This window comes from Taudactylus pleione, unplaced genomic scaffold (assembly GCF_031769625.1).
Source record: "Taudactylus pleione unplaced genomic scaffold, aTauple2 ptg000053l, whole genome shotgun sequence".
In the NCBI taxonomy this organism is placed as follows: domain Eukaryota; kingdom Metazoa; phylum Chordata; class Amphibia; order Anura; family Myobatrachidae; genus Taudactylus; species Taudactylus pleione.
The window spans coordinates 33,918,123-33,945,497 of NW_028284455.1; the positions used below are offsets into that span (position 1 = coordinate 33,918,123).

At 43.7% G+C, this 27,375-nt stretch overlaps 1 protein-coding gene across 2 annotated transcripts in view; it reads left to right on the forward strand.

Moving 5' to 3' along the window:
* The window catches only part of NOD1 (nucleotide binding oligomerization domain containing 1), a 79,805-nt gene that overhangs the window by 29,737 nt on the left and 22,693 nt on the right, over positions 1 to 27,375 (forward strand). Inside the window, exons 5-9 of one of the 2 annotated variants that reach the window (XR_015875787.1) lie at positions 2,540 to 4,328; positions 18,059 to 18,142; positions 20,088 to 20,171; positions 21,148 to 21,231; positions 25,450 to 25,524. Coding sequence is in view for 1 of the 2 variants with exons in the window: in XM_088463758.1 (XP_088319884.1) it covers positions 2,540 to 4,328; positions 18,059 to 18,142; positions 20,088 to 20,171; positions 21,148 to 21,231 (2,041 nt within the window). In the remaining variant the exon portion in view is untranslated. The remainder of the gene's footprint in view (positions 1 to 2,539; positions 4,329 to 18,058; positions 18,143 to 20,087; positions 20,172 to 21,147; positions 21,232 to 25,449; positions 25,525 to 27,375) is intronic. The other variant, XM_088463758.1, reaches the window with a different exon arrangement.

Here is a 27,375-nt window from a genome sequence, read left to right on the forward strand (position 1 = left end):
AAATGAAAGTACCTTTTTTGGGGTGTCCTGTTGTACATTTTAAAAATATTTTGACACAGAATACCATTGGGGGACTGTCCAAGGTGTGCAGGGTGGTTTTTGGAAGTCTGCACCCCAAAACCCCAATTCTGCACTTCTTCTCGCCACCTATTCATAGGTGATACTTTTTCGCTGGTCCCAATGCATTCACTTTTCGCACCGGCGAAAAGTCGGACAAATTGAATACGGGGATAAGTGAAATCGTCGAAAATTACGTCATCGGCGAAAAAGTATCGCCGATAACGGCTTTTCGCAGCCTAATTGAATATGGTCCTAAGATTCACAACCTTATTGATCACATTTCTCCAAGACCCTAAGGGGTCTATTTACTGAGCTTTGTTAAGAGATATAGTGAACAGAGATAAGGTACCAGCCAATCAGCTCCTAACTGCCATGTCACTGGCTGTGTTTGAAAAATGACAGTTAGGAGCTGATTGGCTGGCACCTTATCACTTTTCACTCGGTCTCCTAACACTGCTTTGTAAATAGACCCCTAATACTTTTTATTCATCAGCTGGGTGGGACAGCTAAGAAATGGACAGATGCATGGTATAAATAAATACTTTTACTGTTAGGGGTTAATTTAGGGTTGAACATATGTCAATAGCATGTGTTTTAGCCATTTCCTTACTATGGACCAATAATGTGTGCATATGTCTCTATAAAAATGTTTGTGTATCATCTCCTTATGGCTGAAGATGTAGCATGGGGCAAGCCTAGGCTGAGCTCAGTAAGGGCATGTCCACGCTAGTGATACACAGATGTGAATGCATTTTCATAGCCGCCTAACTATCAGCAGCACTACTGTACCTAAATGAGTGGCTAATTTCATATTAACCCCTGTAGCTGGTAGTACTTCATTATTAATATTGTGGCTATATTATATAAAGTTATGGCCATATTCTAATTTATCTTTCCATTTGTTCGACTGCAGGAAAGAGATAGCCATTAGCTTTAGGAAAAACAACAGATCTGGAGGCGTTTTTATCTATGAAATGTGACTTTCTGAATTATTAATAACTGTCAAGACACTATTTTCTCTAGTGCATATGACATTTGAGGGAAGGGTACATTTCTGCCAGAACAGGCATACCAGAGTGAATTTTTCTCTACATTCTCTTTTGCACCTCATGTTTTGCCTGCTACCGGAAATTGCAGGAAAGGATCCGTTTTTGCCTGAGCAGGCATCCCTGAATAGTGCCTGGATGGTGAGGTGTCTTCAGCAGTGAATTCTACCTCAGACCATGAGATAAAAAACATGTATTCCACTTACCTGACAGAAATTTTTTATTTTTCTATCGTAAATAACAGTTTAAGTTATAATGGGGGAGAAGTATCAAGCCCTGAAGAGATATAAAGTGGAGAAGTGGCCCATAGCAATTAATCAGCATCTAAATGCCATGTTATAAACTGTCCTAGATAAAAGACAGCTGTTGTGGGTTAAGCCGGGTACACACTAGATGATGTCTAGTGTGTACCGACCTCGCTCAGGACGGGACCCTGCGAGGTACCGGCATCGGCAAGTGCAGAACGACACTGGGGGCCATGTTGTACTTCAGCAGCATAGCCCCCGCTGACGATATCGCTCGTTGGACCTACATGTACGGACATTGTCTGTACACACTGGACGAGGTGGCCCAGCAAAGGGGACGGGGGAAGGGGGTAGGAGATGTGATCAGATGCAGAGAGGTGATGCTGGGTTTCAAAGAGCAGAATGCTACAAGAAAGAATTGCCAGCGGAGTGGGGGAGGCGCCTCTCCAGCCCGGTGCCTCCCTGCAATGCTTACCTGTTGTTAGTTAGTTACAAGTAGCTGTGCTATAATGTTTTAGAACTGTTCTTTGTTGGGATGAATTCATTTTTATTCTTGGTTAAATCTTCAGATATAGATTTATTAAAATTGTTTTGGCGGTGGTTTTAAATGCTGCATATTGCTAGCATTTCTGCCATACAAAGATATGTGATGGTTTAAAAACCCTGTAATCGCATGTGGTTTATGGTAAACTACCATCATCCAAGGATGGGTTCCGCACCTAGAGATGCCTGGGCAATTATAAATTGGATTGGCTCACTGGGGTGTTGGGGAGATCCCTGGAGTGACCCCGCCCCCACACCTGTTTCCCTAAAACCTTGTGGTGCTTTACTCACCTTAGGACCAATCAATTGAGGGTGCTCTTTCTCAGCTCCTCCTGTCGGCTGGTCATTGAGGTCCTGCCCCCCCACAGCAGAGTGAAGAGCTCTGAAGCAATTGGACACATTGGGGGATCCCCTTGTCATCCCATTGGACTAATCCTACACTGTGTGTGGAATAGCAGGAATATAAGACTTCACCACACAACTTTTTGCATGCCTTATAGTTTTCTGACAGTAGTAAACCACCACTTCTGCCTACAGTTTGTTTTGAGTTCTTTATTGATTTGTTGTGGATTGTCACTTAATATGATGTGTTTGGTTCCTAACCTGCATACCCATAATATATAACTTCTTGTTTATTTTTTTCAGTTACTATGTATATCAAGAAGCTCAAACAAGAGTTGTGTAGTGGTTCCAAGTTTGTTAAGTCTTACACCCATAAGGATGAGATGATGCTCCAAGAAACATATGTCACTGGTGTCATGGAGCTGATTAGTGCCAGAAATGAAACCATGGGACGCGTAAAAGATTTACCTTCCTTGTTTGATGACACTGGGGTGATCAATGAAGACGGAGAAACAACTTTCATCTTTGGTGATGCTGGCATGGGAAAAACGCTTTTGATAGAAAAAATGCAAAATATGTGGGCCAAAGGAGAATCCTATTGTGACATTAAATTCTTTTTTAGGTTTCGTTGCCGGACTTTTATCTTTTTTAAAGAGAACACTGATATAACTCTGAAGAACCTAATCTTTAAATACAGTTGCCTTCCGGACCATGATCCAGAAGAAGTATTTAGATTTATTATTAACTTTCCAGAAACTGTATTGCTCACCTTTGATGGCTTTGATGAAATACCTTCCAATTTTGATCTGAACAGTGTTCCGGAGGTGTTGTCACCCTTTGACTCTACCCATCCAGCAGCTTTGCTTATGCACTTATTAAGTGGAAGATTATTGAAAAGGTCAAAGAAAGTTTTAACAGCAAGGACAGGATGTCAGGTCCCTAAAAACTTTGTCCGTAAGAAAATAATGTTGCGTGGCTTCTCTACGGATAACCTAATGAATTATACTAGTTTATTCTTTAAGAAACCCCATGTTCAAAAGCGTGTGTTAAACCACCTCAATGCCAACCACAACTTCAGCAGCTTGTGTTCAATCCCCTTATTTTGCTGGATAATATTTAAGTCCTATGAGCACTTTTACTCTCTGAATGAGAGCCATGAGTTTTCAAGCAGTTCAGTAACGCTTACAGATATCTTTTTACTCATAACTGAAGTTTATTTGAACTTATCTCATAATGGAACCACCAGAACTCAGCTTGAGACATATAAAAAAGGTCAAGACACCTTGCTGTCCATTGGAAAGCTAGCTTACAGTGGGATGGGCAATTCGCGCTTTGTTTTTGACCAAGTCTTCATCACGTCTCTAGAGATCCCTCAGAAAGATCTCCAGTTGGGATTCCTCAGATCAGTGAAAAACAACACTGAATGCGATGACAATGTTTCATTAGAATTTTTTCACGTGACACTTCAGTCTTTCCTTACTGCCTTATTTCTTGTAATCGACAGACAAACAAGCACTAGAGAGCTCCTGAAGTATTTCAACCATTGTGCATACATCCAGCATGAGGGACTACAACCTTCCCTGATGTCATGTGTTTGTGCAAAGAAGCACAACCAGGAGGATCCTTTCACAAGCAACAATCACTTACAGTTCATCAATCTTTTTCTCTGTGGGCTGCTCTCCAAACCAAAACAAGGCCTTCTAAAGACCCTGGTATCCTCTTCAGCTCTGAAACTCAAGAGAAAAGCCCTCAAGCAACAGCTTTACAAGAGCGTAAAATGCCACTTGAAAAACTTGCCCCGTTCACCTTTTATGGGTTATAACCGTGTTCATGCACTGACTAACTTCATCTGGATGGCGAGATGCGTCCTGGAGACTCAGTGTGAGAAAGTGGGGAAACTTGCAGCCAAGGGCATATGTGCAGATTACATTAAGTTAAGTTTCTGTGATGCTTGTTCTTCTGACTGTGGGGCCATCTCCTTTCTGCTGAATCATTATCGGAAACAAATTGCTTTGGATCTGGACAATAACAATATCAATGATTATGGAGTGAAAGAGCTCATACCGTGCTTCAGAAAACTCACTGTGGTTAGGTGAGGACCTTATCATTTGTTTTATTGTTGTTCCAAAATATATTCAGATGCACTGCAACTGCTAGGTGTAAAGCATGGTGCCATACTTATTGCCATAGAACATTGCCATTAGGAAAATCAGGTTATATTATCCACACCACAAATCTGTTCTTTTTTCCCATACAGATGTGTCCTCTTACACCTAGCCTCAACACGCCATGTGGTGCAAGACACCTAGTGCGAGTGAGCAGATAGTTCCCGTGCTACTTGGCGTTTTTTGCACAACTTTTTTTTAAACCAAAAATGCGTCTTAGTTACAAGTGGATGCCGCAAACCGCTTCCTGAGGCTGCACTGAGTAATTTGATACTTGTATATCTGTGTGAGTCTGTATACGAAGCGTAACGGACCTTCATGTGGAAAATAACTGCATCTGCTGCATCGTAGCAGTTCATGTAGAGATTCAGACTCAGTCACACAGAGATATATGTCACATATAAAATTAATCAGTGAAGTCTCAGGATCAGTTTTTCGCAACAAAATCTAATTGTCTAGCAAGCCGAGTCAGATGGGACCTGGCACACCGAGAAGGGCTGTTTGGACACGTCTGCACCATGGGCCTGATTCACTACTGTACGCAACTGCGAATGCGCATGTAATCTGCCGATTATTTCGCACTGCAAATGCGTACGCACAGTAGTGCGCGAGTGTGAACCGACCGCTGCAATGGGGACTGCGATTGCAGCAGTCCCCATCACAGAGTGATTGACAGGAAGTGCCGTTTGTGGGTGGTAGCGGGGGGTGGTTGGGGAAACGCAGGCGTGCCAGTGCGTTCGCATGCCGTTGCAGGGGCGTGCACAAATTATCCACTGCGATGCCATACACAGTCTGAGGTCTCATAGCGTGCATGGAAGTTAGCAATTTCTGAGTAAGGTCTGGGCTTGTGCAAGTGTGTGTATGGGTCCAATGTTACTCGATGTTACCGATTATTTTGCTATGTTACTAAAGTATACGGATGTGAGTAAGGGGAAGTGGGCATCCTTATATTAGGCTGTGATCGCAATGCGAATGCAATCATTTGCATATTACCGCTGATATTAGCAACTGCGTTGCGTGTGTATTAGCAGAATAGCGATCCTTGCTGATTCAGGCACCATGTCTGTTGCAAGAACACATGTCATTCCCAATTAGAGCACACCCTTTTATATGTGGGAATTGGAGATTGCAGACAGCTATGCAGCAGCTACACTGAAGATGTAGTGGATGCAAATCCAGTTTAAAAACAGTATAAACATAATGGTAAAACTCAATTAGAACAAACCTAACAATGGGTTCTTTAAGGGGGTTTTATACCATTGCATGAGGGAATTAGATATTTCGACAACAACAGGCCCAGGAGAAATTTGTATGAGTACCGTAGGTGAGCTTTGTGCCGGAGGGGCACCCACAGAAACATAGGCATCACACCAGTGCAAGAGAAGGTATTATTTGGAGGTTCCCCTACTTTCAAAACATCTCCCAGCTGATCACAATTAAAAGGAGCTTTCCCTCATTAACACATTCCTCTTTTACTGTAGACACCTTTAAGAATATTATAACTCTCAATGCTTCATTGCAATATATATAGGATTATATAAATAAATCACTCATATTCTATATTGCCAAATTTCTAGTAAATTATTCTACAAGGTAATTCATTCAGTTAAATACATAAAAGTCAATATTTTACAATCTGTACTGTTTGCTGAAATTGAGAACATGTCAATGCATATAACGGTGCATTCTAAATTGTGGCTTTCCTCCAGGTCATTCTTATGCATTATACATCCAAGAGTGAGCATTTGGCCAGATCCATATGCTGCATATTCATAACCTCCCCCACTACTGGTGAAAAGACGGTAGTAGCTTCTCTATTTAATATAACCAAAGTTGTTCTGAAAGAAGTTAATGTGCAAGTTTTGCTTTCTCAGTCATCCTTCAGCTTTAGACTCTTTCCATGATGCTCGCTAGGGTCGCAGGCATAAGCTGGGCACTAATCAGCTCTAGCTGTGCCAGCACTGTACTGGTTAGGATAAAAGGAAATGTCCCGTCCGACAGGATAAAGATAAATGACCATCAGTCAGCAAATGGTTTAAAACTTGAAAAAGAAACATATTTTGGTGCAGAGGATAAAAGTGCTTCATCTAGATATCTCCAATCGTTTTCTGTGCACAAAATATGTGCTGCTGTATAATTTTATGTAGCTGGTGCCATAAGCTGTATTGTCAAATCCATTGCTATCAAATACAGCTTTGTGGTTCTATATGTTGTGATTTTATTTTCCTTTATATAAATCTGTACATATGATGTCAGTGTGTCTACGTCAAGTGCGGTAATGCCTTTAGCAGAGAATGGGTTAACAAAGTGGTTCCCAAACTTTTTCAAATCACGGCACCCTAGAGTATCAGCAGTTTCTACTTCAGGGTCCTTAGGGTCCACAGGGATACCTTGGGGTATAGGTGGTTAGGGACTAATCTGGGCACCACGCAGTTAATTTTCAGCCTCTCAGGATGCACTGGGTTCCCTTCCTATACCCCGCCCCCCAGCCAAGGCACTTTCAGTTTCGTCGGTGCCCGGCCGGAGTTGGGTGTTCCATGCAAGGGGGGCTGATAGCACCAGAAGATTCTTCAAGAGCGGTGATGTGGACAGTCCAGCGGACGTCCACATCACCGCTCCGTCACCCCGCCAGCACCGAGACCCCAGTACTGATCTGGGGATCTTGGCGGGCCTCTGGGGTCTTCACTAGCAGGGACCCTGGAGGATCCCTGACTGTGTGCCGGGCGTACGGGGATATGGTAAGTAGCGGACGCCCGCCATTACACAGTCTTCTTTTCTTCCTCAGGGCTGGGGGCTCCCTGTGTAAGTGGCTGGTAGTGGAGCCAGGCACTGAGTCCTGCGCTGCCACTAGACCACCAGGGACAGAGGGACCGGAGCTTGCAGCGGTACCGCTCCGGTGTCCCTGGGGTTTATAGCAGGCTAGGGGGGACGCCTTTCCTGATCACAGCCGGCTCTTACCCCGCTGCTTAGCACGCCTTCCGGGCGCGCTGTTGATCTCCTCCCCTGGCTCCTCCTTACTGCAGGGCTCCGGCGGCCATTTTGGATGACTAAGGCAGCGCAGTCAGCGGTGGAAGAACCGGGTCCCCCTCTACATACCTCTCCCCCCAAGCGGTGAGGTACATGTGGTTAGCACTTGTCCTACCAGGTACAGAGCCTGTGTAGTAGACAATAAGCTCCATTAGAGCACTGCTCTGCATTGTAAGTGACTTATGCTGTGCTGTCTGCCTGTGTAGTCTTTTCTCACTGTCAGCCATTTTTAACTATCCCTGTTTTTCTCATTGCTAGACCCTTACAGTACAGGTGCTATTTGGGGTGGGTTATTTTGTGTCACAGATAGTTTCTCTGTGCCTGAGTGTCACATACCTTGTGTCTGCTACCATGAAGATTCTGGATATCTCTGATTCTGAACTTCCTCCGAAGGAAGTGGAGGCTAAATCGTCTATATATACCCCAGGCCTCATATGGGCGGTCCGTGAGGTCATGGTCATTGAAGACAAGGATTTGACTGAGAATAAGCCTACATATGCTTATTTTAAGAATGTTGAAAGCACTAATGCCGTGTTTCCTAGCCAGTTAGTAGATCATTTGGAGGAGGCATGGAAGTCCCTGGGAAGCTATTTCAGCCTCAACGATGTTTGGCTTATCCCTACCCTTTTGCAGAGAATTATTTTTCAAAGTGGGAATCTCTTCCTCAGGTGGATTCTCACGTGACACGCCTAGTGAAGAGTGCGACCCTGCCTATGCCGTCCATGTCCTCTCTGAAAGATGCTACGGACCGCAAGGTGGAGGTATGTCTGAAGTCCATTTACTCTCTCACTGGAGGGGCCGCCAGACCTGCTATGGCTGTATGCTGGGTGGCCAGAGCCATGGAAATATGGGCTAATGCCTTGGAAGCATCATTATCTTCTGGGGCTACCAGTGAGGAAATTGTGCTGGTAGGCAATCTCCGGGATTCAGCTGCTTACATAAATGAGGCAGCGTTGGATGTTAGCCTACTTACTTCAAGGATTTCTACGGCGGCGATTTCAGCTCACCGTTCCTTGTGGCTACGCTCTTGGAGGGCGGATGCAGATTCCGAGAAGGGCTTGGAATGTTTACCGTATAATGGTTAGGTCCTATTTGGTCCTGCTTTGGACATGATTGTGGATACACTGGCGGCAGCAAAATCTGTGTGTCTGCCTTCTGCTCCGGCTCCATCAGGGTCTGGGTCTTTGTCCTTTCGGTCCTATCGACCTCAGGGTAAGCCAAAAGTGCAGTCCTTTCTGAGACCATCAGGAGCCAAGAAGACTACCAAGCCCAGGAAATAGGCTTGGAGCACCAGACGCCCAGCCACCAAGCCCGACGACAAACCCTCTGCCTGACAGGATGGGTCTCCCCTTGGGGGACCCCAAGGTGGGAGGCCGACTTCTTCAGTTCGCCCAGTGCTGGTGCCAGAGCACCACAGACACTTGGGTAAGGGAAGTGGTCTCTCACGGGTATGCCCTCTCCTTCCGCAGAAGGCCTCCCCATCAGTTCTTTACCACAGACCTTCATTCAAATCAGGTGAAGGCTCTGGAGGTTCAGGGTTATAGTGCCGGTCCCGTTACCCCAACAGGGGACGGGTTATTACTCCAACCTCTTTCTGGTGCAAAAACCAAATGGATCGTACCGGCCTAGGCTCAACCTAAAGTCCTTAAACAAATTTTTGAGGGTACCTCCGTTCAGAATGGAAACACTGCGTTCCATTATTTTGGCTATGGAACCTGGGAATTTTTATGGTGTCTCTGGATATTCAGGATGCCTACCTGCATATCCCGATAGCTACATCTCATCAGCGTTTCCTCGGGTTTGCAGTAGCTAACCAGCATTATCAGTTTCAGGCACTACCGTATGGCCTATACCGTATACCAAAGTCATGGCAGTTATGGCGGCACATTTGCGGCTGCAGGGCGTCCGCCTAATACCCTACCTGGACAACCTACTACTGTTAGCAGGGTCTCCAGAGGTACTTCACCACCATCTGCAACTAACGATATCTTTGTTGCAAACTCATGGCTGGCTGATAAATTGAAGAAGTCGTCCCTAAGTCCTTTTCGGAGGATCCTCCATCTCGGGGCACTGTTGAACTCTCAACAGCAGATCTGTTGACAGACAAGTCTTGGTGTTGCAGACGAGGTTTTGCAATTGTCTGCGAGATCGCTGATTGTCCATCCACTCTGCAATGAGGTTACTGGGGTCCATGGTGTCGATGTTGGACATGGTGGAGTATGCCCAGTTCCACTCGAGGCCTCTGCAGAAGTTAATCCTCTCCAGATGGGATGGGTTGCCCCATTGGCTAAAGACTCAGATGATAGTGCTTTTTCCGGAGGTACGTTTGTCTCTGGCCTGGTGGCTACAGACGTCTCATCTCAACAAGGGACGCCCCCTCTGGATTTCGGATTGGGTCCTTCTGACGACGGACGCCTGTCTACTGGGGTGGGGCGCTGTGACAGGTCCACACGTGTTTCAAGGCCGGTGGACAGTGGCGGAGTCTGCTCTTTCAATCAACATATTGGAACTACGAGCAGTTTTCAGAGCTCTACAGCAAGCAAGGCTCTTTCTTCTCGGGAAACCTGTGCAGATTCAGTCAGACAATGCCACGACGGTGGCTTACATAAATCATCAAGGAGGAACTCGAAGTCAGGCGGCACTAAAGGAGGTATCCCGCATTCTGACTTGGGCGGAAGGCAATCTAACAGCCATCTTGGCAGTGTTCATTCCAGGAGTACTCAACTGGGAAGCGAACTTCCTCAGCCGTCACGACGTGTATCCAGGGGAATGGTCCCTTCACCAGGAAGTATTTCAGCTCCTAGTGGACAGGTGGGGCCTTCCAGAAATAGACCTCATGGCCTCCAGTCACAACTGCAAGCTGCGGGTGTATGGATCCCGAACAACAGGTGCAGAGGCTCTCCTGGTGGACGCTCCTTCAGTACGGTGGACCTACCAATTTGCATACCTGTTTCCTCCATTCTCCCTTCTTCCTCGGGTGCTTCGAAAGCTCAAGCAAGAAGGAGGCACGATCCTGCTGGTGGCTCCAGCGTGGCCCAGACGTCACTGGTACTCAGATCTTCGCTGTCTCTCAATTGTTGCTATTACCTAAACGCCCGGACCTGTTGTCTCAGGGTCCTTGTCTTTATCTGGATCATCTGTCTTTGACGGCGTGGCTCTTGAGACATCTCTCTTGAGGTTGAAGGGTTTTCCCAGCTCTGTGGTGAATACCATGCTCTGGGCTCGGAAACCTGCTTCGGCCAGGATTTACCACAAGGTGTGGCATACCTATTTTGAATGGTTTCTCCCTGAAGGGTATTATCCTCTGGTGTTTCTGATTTCCAGAGTTCTAGCTTTCCTTTAAGCGGGCTTGGATCAGGGTCTACGCCTTGCTTCCTTAAAGGTGCCGGTCTCTGCTTTGTCAGTGTGGTTTCAGCGTAGGATGGCTACTCTTTCTGATGTCCACACGTTTATGCAGGGGGTCCATCGCATACAGCCTCCCTTTGTCCCTCCAGTGGCTTCTTGGGATTTGGCTGCGGTCATGAATGCCCTACAAGGTCCCCCATTTGAACCACTGAGCTCAGGTAAGGCTGTTTTCTTTTGGCTATTGCATCTGCCAGAAGAGTGTCAGATTTCGGGGCTCTTTCCTGTCGTCCCCCCTATTTGATTTTTCATCAGGATAGGGCGGTTCTTCGGACTCACCCCAGTTTCCTCCCTAAGGTGGTATCAAGTTTCCACATGAATGAGGAGATGATTGTGCCGGCCTTTCACTCTCCAGGTTTGTCGGTGGGTGAGGCCACTTTGGACATGGTTCGCGCTCTTCGGATTTACGTGGATCATGCCTGTTCTTTCAGGAAATCGGATTCTTTGTTTGTTTTGTACGGTTTCCACAAGAAGGGATGGGCAGGCCAATAAGCAGACTTTGGCCCGATGGATTTGCTTGGCTATCTCTGAGGCTTATGTTCATGAGGGCATTCCTGTTCCGCCCTCTGTGACTGCTCATTCTACGAGGTCTGTGGGTCCCTCATGGGCAGCTCGGCATGGCGCCTCGGCTGTTCAGCTGTGTAAGGCAGCCACATGGTCTTCGGTTCAGACCTTTGTAAGGTATTATGCTTTCGATACCTTCGCCTCTCAGGATGCTTCCTTCGAGCGGCAGATTTTCCTTTCTGCACAGGAACGCCCCCACCCTTGAAGGATACTGCTTTGGGACATCCCCAAGGTATCCCTGTGGACCCTAAGGACCCTGAAGTAGAAAACAAGCAGTGCCACCTGGATCGTCCTTAGGACGTTTCAGACGGTTACACTGCTGCCCTTACAGCTCCCAGGAGCATCCTGCGGACGCTCCAGGCATTGCTGTAATCACCGGCAATTGTGGCCCTGCCCCTGTGTGATGTCATGTGAAGGGGCGTGGCCTGCACCTGGCCCACAAATAATTTTATATATATCAAAATGTCCCTTGGCAGAAAAAAGGTTCCCCACACCTGGGTTTAGGGGTGCAGGTTTTAAAAAAAATAGCCTGCACCCCTGGGAATGCCCCCCAAATATTGATGTTTGTCAAAAAAAGTAAAAAAAAAATATAAACGAAATCAGGATACCCCAAAAAAATTATTTCAAAATGATAAAAAAAAAATAGGGAACACACTTCTAAAATAGCTAAATAAATCCAGAGGGGTTCCCAATTATGCAGCAGATGTTTTCCTCATTGCGGGTAGTAGCGGCAGGTGCATTTTTGAAGAATTTTAAAAAATCATTTTAGGGACTTAAAAATATGCTTGCACCCATTTTCATGTACCCCAAATTTGAAGGGCATAATTATTTTTCCCCAAAAAATTGCTAAATGCTCTTCTGCATCACCTTCTTCAAAGCCGCATTTATGCACCTGCCGCGGCTATTTAAAAACCCGACTTCCCTTCTGCATGCAAAAATGGGGTACCCATAGTGATCCCCCATGTCTGGACATCTTTAGGAGGTCCAAGGATGATTTCCCGAAAATTCATGTTTTTTTTCGCCGCTTGAAGTTTCGCCGGTTCCCGTTTTCGCGTCCATTCAAATTGAATACGGGGAATATCGGGCATGCTTGCAATACTTTTTGCCTGGAAAACAGGCGAAGGAGGCGAAAAGTCCAGCAGGCGAAAAGTCTGGACTTTCGCCTCAAATTGAATACGGGCCTAAGGGGTCTATTTACTAAGCAGTGTTAGGAGACAGAGTGAAAAGTGATAAGGTGCCAGGCAATCAGCTCCTAACTGCCATCTCACAGTGTTTGAAAAATGACAGTTGGGAGCTGATTGGCTGGCACCTTATCACTTTTCACTCTGTCTCCTAAACTGCTTAGTAAATAGACCCCTAAGTCGGCTAATAGCATTAACTGAAAATTGAGAGTCTTCTGGAAAAAAAAGAAACCAAGGTATAATTTGGGTGGGTACTGCATAAATGGAATACTGTCAAAAAGTAGGTTCAGAGAAACCCTCAGCAGTGAAGGGGCTTAAGTGTGGGGAATGTATGTAATGCAGATATCTCTTTTAAAAATAGCAAATGACAAAAGTTGTAGTGGACTTGCCTAGGGCTAACCTGCACATACAGCCAACTCTCCCTGATTGTCATGGAGACTCCCTGAAATAGTAGCAATCTCCCTGACGAGTTTAGCAGTCTCCCTGATGGCACCTTACCCCCATTATGTAGCTGTTATATAATTGGGGGGGGGGGGAGAAATCAGAGATATATATACATTCAAATAGGATCATTAGTATAATTTCCTTGCAATGGTTATTAGGCATAATGGGCCTGATTCCCTACGGATCGCTACTGCAGCTGCAGTTACGCACGCAGATCTGCGAAAATATACTAATGTTTGCAATCGCAAAGCCGTCACACAGCCAACATAGAGACGCCCACTTCCCCTATCTCACATCAGTAATATCTTGCAGTCCTGCATATACATCGGGAATATCGAGTAACATCACGCACAATTACAACAGGTCTGATCTTACTTAGAAATTGCTAGCCTCGTCGCATGCAGTAAGTACTCAAGCTGCGTATGCCGTCACAGTGGTTAATTTATGTACACCCATGCAACTGAGTTCAAACGGACAGGCACGCCTTAGTTTCTCTGACCACTCCCCCGTGACAACCCCCAAACGCTCACTCTGCGATGACTTTCTGTGAGCTGCGTAATCGCAGTTCTTTGGCTGCGCACTCCAATGCATACACATACACAGTGCGATCAGTCGGCCATCTGTGTACGCTATCGCAATAGCGATCTGTAGTGAATCAGGCCCAATGATCCCTATGGCTACATGCATTTTCTGGGTGTTTTCTTCAACAAGTAGAGCTTACTAACTGTTTTGAGGCTCATTGACATTTGTATGTAAGTCAATTTTATGACACGCCTCTCAGATGTACACGTCCACTTTACCACCACGCTCATACAGTGCCTTGCAAAAGTATTCATCCTTTGCATTTTTCATGTTTTGTTTCCTCATAACCTGGAATTAAAATGGATTGTTTGAAGGTGTGCATCATTTCATTCACAGAACATGCCTACAACTGTGTAGTTGTGGTTTTTTTCATATTGTGAATCAAATAACATTTAGGACAACGTAACAGAAAACTTCAGCGTGCATAACTATTCACCCCCCTAAAGTCAGTACTTTGTTGAGCCACCTTTTGCGGCAATTACAGCTGCAAGTCATTTTGGATAAGTCTCTATGAGCTTGCCACATCTTGCCCCACATCTTGCCCCTAGGATTTTTGCCCATTCCTCAAGGCAAAACTGCTCCAGCTCCTTCATGTTGGATGGTTTCCGCTTGTGAACAGCAATCTTCAAGTCTGACCACAGATTCTCAATTGGATTGAGATCTGGGCTTTGACTAGGCCATAAATGTTTCCCCTTAAACCACTCGAGTGTTGCTTTAGCAGTATGCTTCGGGTCGTTGTCCTGCTGGAAGGTGAACCTCCATCCCAGTCTCAAATCACAGGCAGACTGAAACAGGTTTTGCTCAAGAATATCCCTGTATTTAGCACCATCCATCTTTCCTTCGACTTGAATCAGTTTCCCAGACCCTGCTGCTGAAAAACATCTCCACAGCATGATGCTGCCACCACCATGTTTCACTGTGGGGATGGTGTTCTTGGGGTGATGGGATGTGTTGGGTTTACGCCAGACATAGCGTTTTCCTTGGTGGCCGAAAAGTAAAATTTTAGTCTCATCTGACCAGAGCACCTTCCTCCATACATTTGGGGAGTCGCCCACATGCCTTTTGGCAAACTCAAATCGTGTCTTCTTAGTGATAAAAATAAGTAATTGCTTTTTTCTGGCCACTCTTCCATAAAGCCCAGTTCCATGGAGTGTACGGCTTATTGTGGTCACATGCACAGATACACCAGTCTCTGCTGTGGAACTCTCCAGCTCCTTCAGAGTTGCCTGTGGTCTCTGTGCTGCCTCTCTGATTAATGCCCTCCTTGCCCGGTCTGTGAGTTTTGGTGGGCGGCCCTCTCTTGGCAGGTTTGTTGTGGTACCATGTTCTTTCCATTTGATGATGATGATGATGATGATGATGATGATGGATTTGATGGTGCTCCAGGGGATCATCAAAGATTTGGATATTTTTTTATAACCCAACCCAGAATTGTACTTCTCAACAACTTTGTCCCTGACTTATTTGGAGAGCTCCTTGGTCTTCATGGTGTGATACCTCTTGCTTAGTGGTGTTGCAGTCTCTGGGGTCTTTCAGAAAAGGTGTGTTTATACTGACAGATCATGTGACACTTAGATTTCACACAGGTGGACTTCATTTCACTAATTATGTGACTTCTGAAGGTAATTGGTTGCACCAGAACTTTTGAGGGGCTTCATAGCAAAGGGGGTGATTACATATGCGCATGCCAATTTTCAGAATTTTATTTATAAAGATTCGTTTTTATATATTTTTTTCTCATTTCACTTCACCAAATTAGACTAATTTATGCAGATCTTTCACATAAAATTCAGATTAAAAAAATGCATAAATTACAGGTTGTAATGTAACAAAAAAGGTGAAAAGCCAAGGGGGTGAATACCTTTGCAAGGCACTGTAGGTGTTGCTTTCACAAACTCCCTGAAATGCTAGGCAAGTAAGAACCTGTGTGCTCGACCATCTGTGAGTTGTGTTATGGTGAGAGAGATGTGTGCACAGATGTTATTGCAGCACTATTGTAAAATTCAGTGTTGCCATAACATCTGCACACACACCCTGGGTAGCGCCTGGGAACACATCTCTCTCACCATAACGCAGATTTTACCTCAGGTTCTCAGGGTTAAAACCTTGATGTGTAGTTTGGCAGCTCTCCCATAAGTGCAGTGCTTTTTGTTATTTCTCCACACCGTTTTTTCCATCTGCGAGTTGTGGACAAAATGCCTAGAATACGAGCATGCAATTCTGTCATCACATACAAATATAAAAGTGACAGGAATCTACTATCCTGTCTAGAATATATATTTTTATTATAGATGATAAGATATAAAAATCATGCCATCTTTTTGTGATTATAACGTATTGTCCTGAGACTTTGCACGATGTAGAAAAACAAAATGTCAACAAAATTCACCGATGGTATTTCTTACTACCAAATTCATTTTAGACAGCCAGTGAGGGAAGGAGTTTCAGTTTGTGTCTTTGTGAATTATTACCATAACATCTTTTGTATTATTTACCTAAAACTTAAGCCGCCCATACACGGTGCGATAGGCACCTTGCGCTGTGACTTGCGATCTGACGGCCGACATAACGGCCGGTCCCCACACACGGAGAGATCTGCTGCCCGACCGCCCGATATGCTGGCACCCCCCTGCATAGCGCTGCATGGGATCATACATCGAATCCCCAGATCAACTGAACATGCAGTAAGATCTGGAGGTGCGATATACGACACCACGGGAACGCACCCTGTCCGATATCATGCCCACACACGGTACGATATAGCAGAGATATCATACCAATCCGTCGGATTGGCTGCTTTATCGCACCATGTATGGGCATCTTTAGAGATTATAATTTCTGTTGTCCTTCACCTGATTGTGAAACAGAAATTGGTGTAAGTGAAAGATATGGGCTGTGTCTTTAGCGCCTATATTTGGCAGGTCACAACTGCTTTGTTATCAAAGAGGATGTATTTTTGTACAGAACGTTATTATTGTACATAACATGTATGAGGTAAAGACAATTGAAAAATACTTTCATCTGCTTCTAGACCGTCTACAATGTCCTACTCATACACACTTATGTATTTGTTTAATAAAGGGAGATGAGTCCTTTTACCCATTTTTCTGGAGATATGACTTTTTCCTATATTTGAAGTTACTACCAGCATACAAAGCACAGAGAAGACATTGTAAGAACTATCGCATTAGTACATGCTCAGCTGCCATCCTCCTATTGCCATATAGCGTCATATAATTGTAAAAAAAATTGCTTTATTTAAGTTACCGCTATATTGTTCAATACTTTAATACCTCTTTTCTATTGCCTAAATAACCCAGGTTATTGCCGGGTCGTGGCTCAGTGGAAAAGGGACAACCTGGGTCCAATGAATCCAATACTGATAGCGACCAGGATTGGACATGGGAAGGACCCGGGTTAAGGGGCAGTGTAAATGGGTAACCCTGGTCAGACGACCCGGATCACGCTTACAGCATGGGGAGATCCGGATTTCCCATTGCGTGAAGTTGATATCATCGCTGGCAGAAGAGTTCCACTGTACATGGGTGCTGTGTGAATGGCGCCGACCCGGGAATAACCCCGGTCAGTGCCGCGGTGTGAAAGGGGTCTGTCCCGGGTCTGACCTTGTTTGTTTATTTTTACTTTTATCTTGAAAGATAAACTGGAAGTCCAAGTATCATTCAGTTGCCAAGGGTACATGTTATTAGTAAATTGCATTGAGAGAAAATCAATCAAACATTAATCAAATGAAGTAAGGGGGGACAAGGGCGTTCGATCGGGTCTTGTTATGTAGTTTTATTTGGACGCATTTCCACCTTCTAGTTGCACTTCTATGGAAAAATGCTTTTCTAGACACACTTTTACCAATGTAGAAAAAAATTTAAATTTGCAAATGTGACACATCTAACAAAGACAGTCCTGATTCCGTAACTCATGATTAATTATTGCCTTCTATAATGCTATGTCAATCACTACTTCTCAGGAGAACAGTAAAATCACTGGTATCTACAAACCTAGTAACACTTTTTATTGAAGTGTCTCCCAAAAATGGTGAGTAGGTGTACAGTTTGAAGTGCACTGGAAGGATCATCCACCATTTTTCATGGAACTAGTCCAATTGAAGAATAACCAGTAACTTTTATATATTAGCCGTTCCTTGGGGCCTTGTCATTATTGAGTTTTCAGTTGATGACAAAAGAACATGCCTCTTTTCTCTTATAAACCATAGTTCTAGCTCACACGATACAAAGCATTGCTTTGCCCTAGGGCACATAGACAAAATTGCAACACTCAGCCCCAAACTGCAAACAAGTTGTCTTTAATGAAATTATGTACATTGATTAAAACAAAAGCTATTTTCCAATTTATCATTGCGTTATGTTGTTTGTATGACGTGTAAAACATTTTGAGGTGTTAGGACTATTTTTTACATTTTCTTTCTTTTTCTCACATCACAGACTCAGTGTCAATCAGATCACCGATGCTGGTGTAAAAGTTTTGGCTGAGGAATTAACAAAGTACAAGATCATCAACTTTCTTGGGCAAGTATACATCTATTGTGTTGGACTCATTTTAGCACGCTACACAAGGCTCATAATTCAGGGCATCTTTGGAAATACTGATTCAATCATGTTAAAGATATTTTTCAGGGACACTGTGCTAATGAAGTCAGTGGGCAAATCCATTCAGCAGATTGTTTGGTACTGATCCTGAGTCGGATGCAGCTGTGTAGTGTCAGCGTATGCTAATGCCACTACAAAGCCCTTCCCTGGTGTACATCCATGCATCTGAATGTGCAAGGATTGAGTTGCCCACTTTGAACATCTTTAGACGCTCAAATACTGCTTGGTGCATCTTATGACGCCATCATTGGTTGCACCAGCCCTATGGTAGGTGCAGATTGTTCATCCGTGTATGGTCTCCAATGTGAGTGATGAAGCATCCGTGTAAGCAACCACTGTCAGAGACACTCCTATATGTTGCTGCATCTTCCTGCGTCTGATTAGCCACCTCCTCTGTCACCTGCGCGGTGCCACTTAGACGCATGGGCAGTAGAAAAGCATTGATCCACTGCGTCTAACAGCAAAGTGCGTTTGACTCAGAATGAGGCCCTAAAAGTCATATCATTTCAGTGGTTTCCAACTTGTAAATTCATTTGCAGGATATTTTACACCTATTGTGGAATCATGCATTCATTTTACATAGCAGCAGTGCCCTGCAGTAGGATAACACGAAAACACAGACACTGAAACATTGCTTCCTGTGGGAGTTAGTCACGTAGTGGTAATGTGATGTGCTCCCCTCACTAAAGACCTCCTGCTCTTACTCTGTTTAATGCAATTATTTTAATAAAAAATAAACAGCCTGGCCATAATTAAAGCCAGGGGATATATTTACTAAAGGTCCATTTGAATTGATCTTGATTGAATTAAAATTGATGAAATTCGATCAACATCAATGTTGTGTTTCTGAGGCTAAATTGGTTTGGGGTGGCATGTTAGGGACCAGGAGTCTTTTATTTAAGTTAAATTGAAATTTCAGAAATGTCCCTTGGTTTATGTGTTTGTAAGTACAATGTATAGGAGTCCTAGGTACCCCTCTCCATTATACTATGGTCACTTGGGATCCCAGGTTTTTTCATTTTCCAAGCAGCCCTCACAACACAGGAGGGTTTGTAAGAGCCCCAGCATGTGGGGCTGGTAGCTGGGTTTTTTGCATCTCTCATTGTCTATAGAGGCAACATTCTTGAGTTGACCAGCCTGGAACTAACTGTCATTGTGGCAGGAAGACCCCATGTTCATAAACTCCCTAATGGAAGCCAGCCCAGGCTGTATTCATTTATACAGTTTTTTTGATCATTATTTGAAGAGGCTAGTTGGGTAATTTTTCTTTTCTTAATCTTTTTTTTTTTTAATTCACAAATTTTGTGGAAAAATTCAATGAATCTCAGCAAATAGTGCTCCTGCCATTACATATACCTCTATAGATAAACATGTACATCTGAGCATGTTATTGCTTCAGTGGACCTTAATGCCCTACAATTCATATCATGAGGTAAAATTGTAATAGTAGTTCTTTCATAGTAGGAGCAGTACAGTAGTACAGCTGCCTCACAACAGGCCTTCCAGACATATGACCTATTAGTGCAGTGTTTTGGGAGTATTTCCTTCCTTCTATATCAGGTATCACCTATAACTTGCAGCCAATGATTGCAAAGCTGTTTATTTGTGCCAAAAATGTATACTGACAAACCATAACATTTAAGTTATTCAACTTGCAACTCACAGTAATACCACTGCTGTACTTTAAATCCCCCAACTGTACAGAACATTTTTGCTACCCAGTAGAAAGCAAGTCAATGACTCCAATCTATGAAATGCCTTTTGTCCACTGCCTTTCTATTATAAAAGCTGTTGTATTTCATGTTTTGACCAGAACCAGAAGTTTATGTATTCTTAAGTAATTTTATTTATTTGTTTCATGTAGCTTGTACAAAAATCTCATAACGGATTCTGGAGCGAGATATGTAGCAAGAATCATTGAAGAATGCCCCAAGCTCCAAAACTTGAAGTGAGTACACATCACGGTCAGTTGCATCTTCAGGTGCCTTTTATATTGGGCTGTGAAACATTTTAGAAGAAGTTCAGTGAAATATACAATAGGGAATGATGTCGATTAACAATCCAAACACAAATTGACTTGCCATGTAGGAGGGAAGTCACTTTTTTTTTACATGGAAGTACTCCTGGAACAAATTACATTAAGGCTAGTTAACAAGCCACATTCCTTATTTATGTGACAACATCCCAGTAATACAAACTGCATCTAGTTTTGTGGGTTGGTGGGGATTTAAGGTTGAAACAGTAGAAACTTTGTACCTCACCTATGCAACTTTATAGTTCGTCTTCGAAAAGTTTGCTCTGTTTAGTCTCATTTATTTCATAAAGTAATTATACTGTGAGCAACTGAAATGTGCAAATCACTTACCTTTATAAGGGATCTATGTACTAAGCCTTGTAGAGAGATAAAGTGGATGGAGCTAAAGTACCAACCAATCAGCTCTTAACTGTCACTTTACAGACTGTGTTTGAAAAATGACAGTTAGGAGCTGTTTGGTTGGTACTTTATATCAATCCACTATCTCTCTCCAAGGCTTAGTACATAGACCCCTAAGTATCATATTGGGATGTGTTCCAATCTCTCATACCTCAGAGGTAGCCGGAAATACCAGGTAAGACCTGGTTCATAGCAGATGATGCCCCTGGAAGTGCACTATCCTCATCCCTAAATAATCTTGCCCACAAAATAAAATGTATTTTTTTCTATTTCAATGCATAACTAGACTTAGTAACACCCCTGCAGAGTCTGCTAAATCCCTCTCCAATCCATGTGATTCGCCATAAATCTAGGCACGCTTAAACAAGAGTAACGTCACAAAGAGCATTTGTGCTGCAGTTTTTGCACCTTTGCAGTTTGTTAATAATCATTTATTTAACTGTTGAAGTGAAAATTATTTCTGTTCATTTACCACTTGCTCTCTTTACAGGTTGGGATATAATCACTTCACTGCGGTGGGAGGTAAACTTATTGCTAACGCTCTTCAAAAGAGCAGCAGTATTTTCGACATTGGGTAAGTAAAAAATTACCGCCATAACTTCAAATGATCACTTCATTATGAATTCATAAAGCAGAAAATAAAGTCAATTATCAGAGATCAATGCTGTCATTTCAGTGGAACATTGCACCAGCTCTTAAGTAGCATCTTGGACATAAACTATATCCCTCCTTTGCATCTTCTGCTGGCTCACTTATTGTGGCTATAATACACTTTTTGCCAGGCCACCACAACCATGAAATTTTGTGTGGCCACAGACTTTCCCTGGGAAAATTAGGCACAATGGAAGGAATCCTCGTTGACGTCATCTCTCTTGATTTGAGCTGTGTACTTAGATTTTCCACTAAAGTGCTTTAAATTGCAGAGCAATATAGTTTTGTTTGCTGAGGTGCAGCATTTGTTGAGGCGGTGTCTGTAACAGCTGGTGGTCAGAGTTGGAGAGATGAAGGATGTTCCTGGTTAAGTACAAAGAAGGTGCATTGGTGCACCTAGTGTGACAGAGCAGAGCAAAAATGTTACTTTTATTTTTGTGTTTTTCTGATCAGGATAATTGAGATGAGATAAAGGGATATAGAGCCTGATTCACTACCGTACGCAACTGCGATTACACACGCAATCAGGCAATTGTTTTGTTATGCGTATGATTCGCAGTGCGCATGCACAAACCGGCCGCTGTGATCGGGACTGCGCAGACCCTTCGCAGAGTGATTGACAGGAAGTGCCGTTTGTGGGAGGTGAAACGCAGGCGTATCTGTGTGTTCTCATGACTTTGCAGGGGCGTGCATAAATTAGCCACTGTGATGGCCTACGCCGTCTGAGGTCTCATTGCATGCATGGAAGTTATCAATTTCTGAGTAAGGTCAGAGCTTGTGCAAGTGTGCATAAGGCTGCGATGGTACTCGATTGTACCGATGGTTTCGCAGTCTTGCTAAACATTACGGATGTGTGCTAAGTAAAGTGGGCGTCCCTGTGTAGTGCTGCGATGTAATGGATTCGCATACTATCGCAGTTGAACTGCGTGCGTAATCTCATTTGCATACGCAGTTGGGATCCGCAGTAAATCAGGCCTATAGAGAGCACAATTTTTCAGTCCGCAGAAGTCCTTGATTTTTTGTGCTAGTTTAAAGCAAGTAAAAGGGATGCTTTAAAGTTGTATGAGGTTTGGCTTTGATGCTATGTTTACACCTTTTTCACAGTGTACCTCCCACAAAACACAATTTTAGTTCTGGAAGCATCTCAAACTACAGGAGAGTAGGTTTGCACAATAATATTCCCTGCGGACACCATATATACACATCAGGTAAAAATCAAAGCAATTTGTGGTTTCCATCCAGCCCATGGTGTGTCCTGATGCATAATGTGCCCAGCGGGCCCAACATGTACATTGTGTCCAGGGCGTGATCACAAAACATGGTCGTGGTTTATCTATCGTGTGAGTGGTATTAAACAGCAAGGAGAACTATGATCAAAGACAAAACAGCCCCAGCTGATCATATTCGCTAGAAAGTCTATTCTAGCAAAACCAATATTCAATAGAAAGTTCTTTCCAAAGACCAATATCCAATGAAGAACTATTCCAGGGACAGATATCCAATAGATAGTCTTTACTAGTGACCACAGTAAACAAAAAAAAAGAGCACTTTAGTGATCTCTTTAAATGCATAGAGCCTTCTCATGACCACTGCATATACAGCGCAAATTTCATTGATCACTATAAATATTCATTCAGTATAGAGAGCATATTAATATATACTCTACTATACAAAACAGACAACATTCTAGTGACATTTTAAATACAGAGAGCATTCTAGTGAATCACATAGAATACTAGCTGTAGTCCCCGGCACTGCCTGGGTTTTTTCTCTCTTTTCTCGTGTCTCTCTCTTCAGCTCCCCCCTCTCCTCTTTTTCTCCTCTCCTCCTCTTACTCCATCTCTCTCTTCCCCATCTCTCTCTCCACCCTCCTCTGTCTATTTCTCTTTTCCCACTTAGACCCTTCCCTTTCTTTCTCTCCCCTTTTTGTTTCATGTCCAACTACTCTGTCTGTCTTGCCTCCCCTCTCACTGCAACCAGGGGTGTATCTAAGGGTCAGAGCGCTCCTGGCAAAATAAGGGACTTGCGCCCCCCCCCTCCCCCCCCAGCTCTCCCCCCTCACAGCCCCATCCCCCCACACAGCTTTTACTATTTTTAAAAGTTAACAACACACTTTTACTTCCACATGGAAAAAAAACAGCCTACCACCCTCCTAAGACCCCACTCCCCAGCCAGTCCTAGCAGGTCCCCTTCTGTGACCCCACTCCCCAGCCAACCCCCTTCTAAGTACCCACTCCCCAGCCAGCCCCCATTCTAAAGTTCTCACTCCCCAGCCAGCCCCGGCAGATCCCATTCCGTGCCCCCAATCCCCACTTACCTTGTTGTTGCAGTGGTCTCGCGGGCCGCGGCTCCTCTGTCCTCTCTTTAGCACTGGTCACACATGCTGGGTCTTCTCTCCACACAAAAAAAACCTGATCTCACGGTGCTTGTGCAGCTTACCGAAGTCTACGCCTGCCGGCGCCGTGAGATGAAGGGTTTTTTTTTTTTTTAAGAGAAGACTCAGTGCGTATCTACCACCTGGCCAAGGATGGCACCACTGGGCGGCGCCCCCCCTCGGCCGGCGCTCCTGGCGACTGCCATCTTGGCCAATGTGTAGATACGCCCCTATCTGCAACCCTCCTCTTTCTTCATCTTTTTCCTCCTCCCAGTCTCCTGTCCCTCTGTCTTCATCTCTCACTCTCTCCTGCCCCTCTTTTCAAACCTCTCTCTCTACTTTCTTAGACTTCAGTACTTTCTCAACCGCAGGCCTGTCTAGACACTGGCTGCAGCATGCGCTGTGTAAGTGACTGAGTTAGCCTGTGCTTGTGTGAATAGTGGACCTAATGCTGGATTTTGTTTTTATGTGATTACATTAGTTTTAACAGCACTTAATTTTATTCTATAAATTATTCTATGATTAGCATTACCTTTTTTCTTTTCATCTTTAATATTGTACTTTTTGAGATGTCCTCACTTTTATCCTCTACAGAGTGTTTGTTCTTTCTTTATGTTGTGTGTGATGATATGGGAAATAACAGAAATGTTTGGAGACTGTAGACGTGTGTTATGCTGAAACTCTTTGTAAATTACATCACTGACACTCATGGGAGGGCTTAGAGGTCATACCAACTGTCATTACATACCTACAAACGTGATGATATAATTTTTATAAGCAGTCAATTTTATTATATAGACAAGGGCCTTTTAAGAGAGGGGGGGTGTGTGCAGCCTCTGCGCAAGCCCCATCCTCTCCAGAAACGCAGCAGGCTCTGGCTTTGTGCCAGAGTCTACTGCACATGCGCAGGTTTCCGGGAACATGGCGCCCATGCCTTATTCCCGGGGACATCTTTACTGCGCATGCGCAAATCACCAGGAAAATGGCAGCCGCCAGGTGTTGGTATCCTAATCCTGCCAGGATATTAGCTTCAGGATTCTGACCGCTGGGAACCCGAGCGCCTGCATCCCATTACCCAACCAGCCCATATACACTGCACACTCTGTACCCATTATAGATACACCAATGTATAGACATATAGCATATTATTAACCACTGTATAATAGAGAAGATTAGCTAGTAACCCATATACACTATAAAAAGCAATTTAGTGACCACTATACAGTATAGCAGTGATTCCCAACCTCGGTCCTCAAGGCACACTAACAGTCCTGGTTTTAGTGATATCCATGATTGTGCACAGATGGTAAAATCAAAGTAACTGAGGTACTAATTAAGTCACTTGTGCTCAAGTATGGCTATCCCTAAAACCTGGACTGTTAGTGTGCCTTGAGGACCGTGGTTGGGAACCCCTGCAGTATAGTCATGAAGACTTCGGAAATCTGTGTGGGTAGACAGAACTAGGAACATCTCTTGGCGTCAGACAAAAGCTCTGGTGGCGATACAAAGCAGATTGTAGACCTATTTGTGTTGACAAGTACTTACAGATATCTGGTCTTTCTAACAGTGCCAGGAACTGGACATCCATTAGACAAATCCAGGCATTCTAGTTTGTGAAGTTAGTCATCCACCAGTTGAATGCTGTTCTCTGAATAGTATACATCACCAGAGTTCTGATGTCTGTGGCCACTTTCTGGTCTAGCCAAAGTAAAGTTTATAAAAAGAGGAAGTATAAAGTGGTTTATGCTGTGCTGCTCTTCTTAACAGGCCAGAGAAGTAGTACTGGATTAAGGAAAGTAGTGCCTACAGTGCAGAAAAGGAATGTTACGTGGCAAGATCAGGGTAAGGTTTCCATCTCCTTGGGTAAACTCGGCTGCTGCACTTGTCAGGCTAGCTTGTACAAGTATTCACAGCTAGTTTTATTTGCAACACAAAAATAAACAAAATATAAAAGTATACCTGGCCTATCTGTATCTAACTAAGCAAAATGATCCTCTCTTTAAGAGTGGAAGAGCATAACATCCCTCTCACAAAATAAATATTCAGCACGGCACTTACGTTCAGTAATCATAGTGTCTCTCAACAGAGTGTTGTTTCCCAGGCAGTGAGAGACTGACTACAGAGACTGACACACCATTTATCAGCCTCTCACAAATGGTTTGGCAATCAAAGCTGCTAATCAGTTTCTGTTTACAAACAGAAGTTAAAAACCTGGGGCATATATCTTTCCTTGACAATCTTTCCAGTCTTTCAGTCACATATCCCCTCCTCTTTCGACCTGGGGGCAGGAACACCTGCAGCCCCTAAGCAAAAAACATGGGACAAAGCATCTGCCTTGACCAGTTGGCTCCCGGCTTATGCTTTACTGCAAACTTAAAATTCTGCAATGATAAGAACCATCTAGTTATTCTCCCATTGGTCTCTTAATTCTCAGCCATCCACTTCAACGGAGAATGGTCTGTAATCAATCAAAATTTTTGCCCCAAAGAGGTAGCACTTGTTTAATGCCTACTTAATTGCCAATGCTTCTTTTTCAACGGTGTCATAATTTCTCTAATGCATATTCAATTTCCCACGTAAATAAATAAATAAGAGCATGCCCTTCACTATCTTTGGTTTGAGACAAAACAGCACCTATCACTACATCTGTTGTATCTGCCTGCACAACAAATTCATTAAAGTCAGGTGTCATCAAAACTGTTTGGATGCACTACACTACATTCAACGCCTGAAAATCCTTTTCTGTCTCAGGATCCCACCTAACCATAACTGACTGTTTACCTTTGGTAAGGTCAGTCAAAGGGACAGCAATGATGGCAAAATGGTGTATAAATCTTCTTTAATAACCTATGGTTCCTAAGAAAGCTTTCACCTGCTTCTTATTTAGGGATCATGTCCAATTTTGTATTGCCTTTTTATTAACTTGGGGCTTCAAATCTCAACCTGTGGTGTATTCAAGATACTTAACTCTTCCATCCCTAAGCAACACGTTTTTGGGTTGGCTGTCAATCCTGCATCACATGGAATCCAACACTGCTTGAACCATGGGTAACTGAGATCATCATCGAGTTAAGCAGCAGCATACTGTCTATGGGGCCTTAGAATTTTGTCCATCATCCATGCTTTCTAGCATTAGCAATCCAAACTTATTAAGATTCTTTATTTTATAAAAATAGAGTCAGACTATGGGCTAAATGTTATAGCTTGCAATCTTCAGCCGCTGCGCTGATTTACGCAAGTCTCTATAGCTGGTTTAGTCTTTAAAATTATTGCCACTTGAAAAATACGGGGACAACCGCATAAATTCCCATAACAGCTGAAGATCTCAAGCAAATAAACATGAAAGAGATTAAACCATGAGATGTTTCTCTGTGTATTGCCTCTGTAATGTGTTGGAGTTGTTTACCCTTTAAGATTGAGAATGTTAATTGCAGTTTTCTCCTGTCCTATAGGATTGTCAGGGGAGGAGTTTGTGGAGTCTTAGCTGATGCTAGGCAGATTTAAGGCCGTATTCAATTAAACGCGAAAAGCCACGTTTTGTGAAAAATTTTCACCAGCGCTAACCTTTCGCACAAAATGCATATCGTGCAATCCTATTGCCACGGTTTTCGCACGTGCGAATTCTCCATAGACAAAAACCGGTGAAAAGTTTTCACAATCTCAGAGCAGGTGAAAAATTGTGCAAACCCCCTA